The following is an 8089-nucleotide window of genomic DNA, read 5'->3' on the forward strand; positions in this document are numbered from 1 at the left end:
CCCTCACGACATCTCCAATCATATTCATCATATTCGTATTCGTATTCGTATCCGTATCCAAGGAAACACGATCGTCGGCCTCCCACTGGGACCATAACCCTCACGATATTTCCAACATGCAGTAGTCACAATCCCTTCACGTCCTTCAACATGTTATCATCACTTAATAAAAACATGCATATAATATCATTTTATTTTGAAATCAAGCATGCGACATATCTTTTAAATGCCCATATTTAAATCATAAATTTCATAAAAATTAAAATAAACGTTTTAACATATTACATCATAAAACATTTAAACATATTAACATCTTAAAAATCCATAAACATTTAAAATTGACATATTAACATATAAAAATTCCATAAACATCCATAACCATGGAAAATAATCATATTATCACATAAAACAGCATTCAGGACACTGCCATGACGTTTACTAACTTTTGGGTGTAAAAAGACCGTTTTACCCCTGAACGTATAATTTCTCAACTTTGAATTTTTCTTAAATCCATTGACTCTAACATGTCCCAAATCATTATTTAAGCTTAGATGAATTTTCTCATATTTTTTTATTTAGCTTAAATCGAGGATTTTTAAATTAATCTTTAAATGTGACGTATTAATGCGTTTTAATCCCGAATTAAACCAAACCTTAATATAAAATTCCCAAATTTAAAACTTAGACTTATAATAATTATTTAAGCTTAAACCTAATTTTCATAATTTTATAAAGCATAAAACTAGGCGTTTCCCCATTCGTTTTTAAACTGAGACGTACTTCCTAGTTTTGACTCGTATGGACTCGAAACTTAACCAAACTTTACCAAAATTGAACCAAAGCTTAATAACACCTAACTAACCCATATACAACCAAATTCCAGCCCATTAAGTCCCTTGGATATGCCTAGGAAGCTATTGAATTTTTCTGCACAAGAGTCCTAGTCCTAATATGATTCGAACCTAGGCTAGCTTCGCCTCCAACCCTTAACCACCATGTCCAGCCTCTACCCATCCCTCCTATGCAGCCCAATTAAGTCTAGTGGACCCTCCCTAACCGCATCTAGCGGCCGTGACCCTCAAACACTTCTAGTCGAAGAGTCCTTTCCCTTAAGGAGTCTATTTTCGTTTTTATTCTTTCTCTATTTTTTTCAGCCTTTAAACATACACCTAGGGACCCTTAAACATGTGGAAAAACATCCCTTCAAGTACCCCTACCATGGCAGCCCCTTTGTGCATCATTATGAAGAGTTTTAAAAAAGAAAAACTCTTGTTTTGTGCATGTATAACCATAAAAACGAAAATATAAAAGTTGTATCATGTTTTTCATGCAATAATATATCAAACACATAATATGGTGTGAAAGATGAGTAAAAGGAGAATATGGCGTGCCTTTGCGTATTTAACGCACGAATAATCGTTGACGAATCGAAGAACGGCGACGAGAAACTTTGGGTGAATTTTCCCTTGAACCTTCAAAGCTTTTCTCTTGATTTTTTTATTGTGTGTGTCGTGTAAATTTGGGGTGTTTTGGGGGAGACAAATTCTGAAAAACTTGGGCGTGAGTTTCCTTGTGAATGGTTTGGTGTGTTTTTACATAATTTATACTAATTAAACTTTTAATTAAACTTAAGCCCATTAAGCCCTCAAATTAGGCCCACTAGTTCTTGATTAGGATTTAATTAATATAAAAAAAGTTTTGTTAAAATAAGATTGTGAATTTAATAGCCGGGTTGCCAAAAAGTTTGCATTTCTGTTGAAAAACCAAAACCGATAAAAAATTATGTCTCAGCGTATAAAATCACCTCAAAAACCCCATATTTTCAAAAATAAGAAAAAATATCACTCATAATTAAAATAATTAAAAAATATTATTTAATAAAAACATTTTCTATTTTTCAGCCCTCGGTCTCCGTTCCTCGATCGCAACTTGAATATCCTTTAAAAATATAATTTTATGCAATCATGTAGAAAAATATATTTTAAATATGTAAATATGCACAACATAATTAATTAATGCAATTAAAATAATTAATTAAAATACAAAAGAATTTAATAAATCGCATGCATGTGGTTCGCGTGGACTCTTAAATTTTCGGGGCGTTACAGGCAAGATGCCCAGATAGACTTCATGAGAGTGGCCGGGCTGTGCTTAAAATTCGAGTGATGTTGACAGCCCTCACAAGCTTCGACCACTCGAGCAGAATCTTGACTTAAGGTTGGCCATCAGAAACCAGCAAGCATTGTTTTTCGAGCCAAAGACATTCCTCCGAGGTGCTCGGCACAACATCCTGAATGAATTTCACGGAGGACATATTCCACCTCTTTCTCAGATAAGCATTTTCAAAGAGGTCCCTGGAATGATCTCCTGTACAACATATTATTTAAGAGAACAAACCTGGGAGCTTGTCTCTTAGTCTTCTGAGCTTGGGTTCTGTCCTTGGGCAGTTTATTATTTACAATGAACTTGATCAGAGGTGTCATCCAGGAGTCACCGGGTACTGGTAATATTTGTTCCTCAGTGGAAAGGATCAACCGGAAAACATGCAAGACTTCCCGGGTGCTAACTTCCGATAAGGAAGCAGCCATTTTTGCCAGGGTATCTGCCTCTCCATTCTCCTCCCGTGGTATTTGTTCAATACCCCAATCCGCAAAGACTTCTGCTCGGGCTTTGATGAGCTGTAAGTATTTTAGCATCCTGTCATCCTTAGCTTCATATACGCCCTTTATCTGTTGAGTAATGAGTTACGAATCAGAATATAGAATAATCCTGGAGGCTCCGACTTCCCGGACAGCTTGGATACCAGCCAGAACGGTTTCGTACTCGGCTTCATTGTTGGTTACCCGAGAGTCAATCCTCAGTGCCAATTTTATCTTCTCTCCAGGGGGAGATATTATCACAAATCCTACTCCACACCCAGCAAGGCTAGATGCCCCATCCACGAATACTCTCCATACTTCCTCCTCATTAGGTTGTACCATCTTGGATAAAAAATCTGACAGAGCTTGCGCTTTGATGGCAACCCGGGATCTGTATTCAATGTCATACTCCCCCAATTCTACCGTCCACTTGATCATTCGCCTGGACACTTTTGAGTGAGTCATAATCCTTCCGAGAGGACTATTGGTAAGAACAACTATTTGATGTGATAGGAAGTAGGGCCTTAGCTTCCAGGCGGTCATGATCAAGGCCAAAGCAATTTTCTCCACTTCGCTGTACCGGAGCTCGGGTCCTCTTAGAGCATGGCTGACATAATAGACAGGCTTTTGATTAGAGCCTTCTTCTTTTATTAGAACTGAGCTGACATCATACTCTGTAGTAGATAGATAAACAAATAACTTCTCCCCGGGCTCCGGCTTCACCAACACAGGGAGCTCTGCGAGATGAATCTTCAAGTCTTGGAAGGTCTGTTCACATTTCTCATCCCATCCAAATTGCTGGGCCTTCCTCAAGACTTGAAAGAAAGGATAACTCCTGTGCGCTGACTAGGAAATAAATCGAGAAAGGGAAGCAATCCTTCCGGTCAGCTTCTGTACTTCTTTGACAGATCGAGGAGATGGCATGCACAGCACAGATTTGACTTTCTCCTGATTCACCTCGATCCCCCGATCTGTCACTATGAATCCCAAGAATTTTCCACTCTTTACGCCAAAAATACACTTGGCAGGGTTAAGCTTGATCCCGTAATGCATGAGAGTGGCAAAGATTTCCTCTAGATCGACAATAAAGATCGCAACCTCCTTGGTCTTGCCCAGAATATCATCCACATAGACTTCCACATTTCGTCGTAGCTGTTTCTCGAAGACTTTGTTCATCAGACGCTGGTAGGTAGCCCCTGCATTCTTCAACCCGAAAGGCATTACAATATAACAAAAAGTACATCCCGAGGTGATGAAACTGGCCTTGTCTTGATCACTCTTGGCCAGGGGGATTTGATGATACCCCTGGTATGTATCCATGAAACTCAGCAATTCAAAGCCTGAGGTGGAATCTACCAGATGATCAATCCTGGGTAGGGGATAATGATCCTTGGGACAAGCTTTATTTAGATCGCGAAAGTCTACACACATGCGCCACTTCCCAGTAGATTTGGGCACCAATACCACATTCGAGAGCCATGTGGGGAATTGAATTTTCCGAATGTGGCCGGCCTCCAGAAGCTCTTTTACTTGATCATCAATAACTTTGTCCTTTTCAAGACCAAAGTGTCTCTTTTTCTGCTTCACCGGGTGAGATCCCGAAAGAATGTTCAGTTGGTGCTCCGATATCAGGGGAGAAATCCCTGTCAACTCCTATTGGGACCAGGCAAACACATGAATATTAGCTTTAAAACAGTTAATCAAACTAACCCGGGTGGATGCACTGAGGTCCCGAGCCACCCGGATTTGCCGGCTTGGTCTGACTTCTATCATCTCCTGCTCCTCCTCTGCTACAAAATGCATTTCCCCTTTCTCCATCACTCTTCCTCCCACTTCATTCACCCTCGCTTTCTTTCCTTCCCTCTTATTTTTGCTTTGATCAGCTCGGACCGCCTCCGCATAGTACTTCCGAGAAGATGGCTGATCCCCCAAGACTTCTCCTACCCGGGCCCCAACAGGAAATTTTATCTTTTGATGATAAGTGGATGCCACGGCTCTTAATTCATTCATGGTCGGCCTCCCTAGAATGATATTATATGAAGATGGGGAGTCCACTACAGTGAAAGAGGTCATCACTGTCTTCTTGAGATCCTGAGATCCCAGGGTTAGTGATAAGACAATCTCCCCTTCCGGGTAAACCACATGGCCAGCAAAGCCAAAGAGAGCAGTTTCCACAGCTTCCAAGTGAAAACCCTGCAAATCCATCTGTACAAAGGCATCTTTAAAAATTACATTTACAGAACTGCCCGAGTCAATAAAGACCCTCAAAATGTCATAATTTGCCACTCCGGCTTGGATAACCAATGGATCATTGTGGGGCAGATTCACCCCCCTCAAATCCTCCGGGCCAAAACTGATGACCGCCTCACTTTTCCTCATCCCATCTATCTCCAGACATTCCTTCCTACTTCTTGATTTCCTCGTTTGATTGGAGTCTCCATCAGTGGAGCCTCCTGATATCATTTTAATCAACCCCATGGCAGGAGGCGAATTATTTTTTCTCTCGGGCTCGGGCTCTCTTCTTCTCCCGAGATCACTCCTTGGATTACTCCTCATACCTCCTCCTCGGGCACTGGATCCTGGCTGCCGAGATGTCCAAGGCGGTAATCTCGGTTTCTTGTTATCGTGACTGGGTCTCGGGGGAGGGGGGGAGGTAAGACATAATCTCCCTTCAATGTCTTGCAATCCTCGGTGTTATGATAACACACCTTGTGGAGAGTGCAAAATCCTCTCCTCTCTGGCCGAGATAATTGATGGTCCGGAGCCAGGTCTCTACTGCATTCTTGCACTTCCCTATCCCAAGTAATCTTCAGAGGCACGTGCTGAGAAAAGTGCTCGGGATTACTCCTCTTCTGTCCCCTCTCCTCGGGCTTAGACACCCGGTCTCCTCTCTCCTTTTTTACAGCCTCCCTCTTCTGCTTCTGAGCTTCTTCCATATTGATGTACTTCTCTGCCCGGGACAATAAGTCCTCGAAATCCCCGGGCACCTTCTTGGTCAGTGATTTGAAAAACTCACCCTCCCTTAAGCCCTGGGTGAATGCGGTAGTCTTTGTTTCAGTGACACAAGTGGGAACGTCCAAAGCCACTCTGTTGAATCTTCTGATATAAGCCCTTAAACTTTCTTCCGGGCTATGCTTGACCTCGAAAAGACTGAAAGGAGTCTATTTGTACTTTTTGCTGCTGCTGAAATGGTGTGAGAACACCTTCTGGAAATCTTTGAAAGAACTAATACTCTGAGGGACCAGACCCTCAAACCATATCTGAGCCGAATCCACCAATGTTGTTAGGAACACTTTACAATTTATTCTATCAGTGTAACAGTTCAGCATAGTCATGTTCTCAAATCTGGCCAAGTGTTCCTCAGGGTCTGCGTTGCCATCATAGTCTTTTATTTTGGCAGACTTGAAATTTCCGGGCAGGGGTTCCCGGACAATAATGTCAGCAAATGGGCATCCTCTAGCCATTGCCCGGGAAGTGCTCCGGTTCTCCAATTGTCCTTCCAGGACCTTCATCTTCTGCCTCAGCTCCAGCAACTCTTCTGCCACGGTTGGAGATTTGGACCCGACACTGGACTCCTCAGCCTCCTGTCTCTTCTCCTCCTCCTCCTCCCCCAACTCCTGCTCTTGCTCCTGGTCACGCTTTTATCTATTTCCGGGCGGTGTAACATGATGAGAAACTTCTTTCCTGGCCATAGCTTGCTTTATGGCATCAGATACAATCTTTTGCAGCTCTTCCGGGGTCAGAGTAATGAGATTTGGTCCGGTGTTATTAACACCAACTTATCTTGAAGTTTGCCCTCCATCATCCTGGGCGCAAGAATTATCTTGGTTGGTTCTTCTCGTATGAGCCATATCAACGTCTTGAACTCAAGTTCCCACAGACGGCGCCAATGATGAGATCACGCTGAAATGGGTGAGCCGGGTAAGAAGCTTCAACGGATCAGATCAACAATTTATAATGTTTGGGAATTTTGAGTGAGGATAATGGCTATGATAGCACCTGCAAACAATGAAAAGAACTCGTGAATGGGCGCCGGAGGGGTGTCCGGCATAGCCACTCCGATGCTAAAGTCAGCAGGTTGAAGATGAACACGAGCAATATTTGAGAGAAAATATGTGTAATGCTTTTTAGTTCAAAGATTTCAGAATCTATAAATGACATTAATACCTGCTATTTATAGTAGAAAATGGGTTGGTACCTCGATTCCAGTACCACCTACTAAGTATGGCAAGTCAGTTGCCCATAATCTAGCTTCTGATGGCTTCTAGGACACTCCAAGCCCAAGTTGTTCTGACAGATTTAGACTGCCTGTATTAATCATACTCGAGTGTGGTGCAATTCTCGAGGTTGCGCAAGTTGTAATCTACCCGGGAACTCATAAGACAGACTGGGCTCTTGGCTGCCCGGGAATGTGAGAAGCGCCTGGTTAGTAGAGTGCCTGAGTGGTTCCGTGAGGGCCCGGGCTGTTGGTAGAGAGCCCGGGCAGAGCCGCAATGCCCGGGAAGAGAAGACTTGCCCGGGTCTTTTAGAAAACTTACCCGGCACACGGGTCATGATCTCGGCCATCCAAGTAACAAACCGGGTTAATGCTGATCCGGATCCTAATGGGGGTATCACCAGTTTCCTCGAAAGTATTTAAAAAAAACAAAAAAGAATTGTCACTTACTAGTTCGAGAAGTATTGTTGATATAGAAGATAATAAGTCATTTAAAATCTATCTTCTTCCACATTCGGGCCATGGCCAAAGGATCAACAATGCTGGATTCCTATAAAAATGAAATTTTTGTCCAAATAATTTGAAGTTGCATTTAGATTAATTAATTTAAAATTCAGGGATTTCAAAAGTATTTTCGTTGTTCAGAAAAATAAAATCATAAACTTCAAATTACCCTTACATGTTTACATAGTATTTTCAAAATTATGATGAATTTCAAGTTCACTCGATAACAATGTCATTCATGATATTTTATATTATTAATGTGTGAATAAATAAGATTTGAATTTATGATTTGATATATTGTTTTATTATATATAATAAAATTATAATCCAATTCATATTGCACCTTTGAAAAATAAAAATATATTTATATCTTTAAACAAATGAATTGGTTATTGAATTGCAACGAATGAAGCGTTTATTAGCCCCAAAAATAATAGTACAGATATAAAGAGATGAAAATATTGGGAACTCAACTCAAGCAGTTCTTACAAGAGTATGTCTTTTTTGAGAGGTTTTCACAAATATTTATCTGTGAGACGGTCAACCCTATCGATTATCACAATAAAAAATAATATTATTAACATAAAAAGTAATATTTTTTCATGGATGACCCAAATAAAAGACACGTCTCACAAAATACGACCCGTGAGACCGTCTAACACAAATTTTTGTCTTGTTTCTAATATGCACCTCTTTTCGAGCAACCCAACAACGAACCTTTCACGCTTTT

General features: G+C 41.1%; 1 protein-coding gene across 1 annotated transcript; it reads right to left on the bottom strand.

The window, feature by feature from the left end:
• Window positions 1–2212: 2212 nt before the first annotated feature.
• LOC142538627 (uncharacterized) lies at window positions 2213–5117 on the bottom strand. The gene is made up of 5 exons (XM_075643939.1): window positions 4350–5117; window positions 3597–4292; window positions 2844–3485; window positions 2398–2729; window positions 2213–2354 (listed from the first exon to the last, which is right to left on the bottom strand). Exons 1-5 carry the CDS (start codon window positions 5115–5117, stop codon window positions 2213–2215), a joined length of 2580 nt encoding a protein of 859 aa, XP_075500054.1.
• Between the last annotated feature and the right edge of the window lie 2972 nt (window positions 5118–8089).

This window comes from Primulina tabacum, chromosome 3 (genome assembly GCF_025594145.1).
Source record: "Primulina tabacum isolate GXHZ01 chromosome 3, ASM2559414v2, whole genome shotgun sequence".
NCBI classification, from domain to species: Eukaryota; Viridiplantae; Streptophyta; class Magnoliopsida; order Lamiales; family Gesneriaceae; genus Primulina; species Primulina tabacum.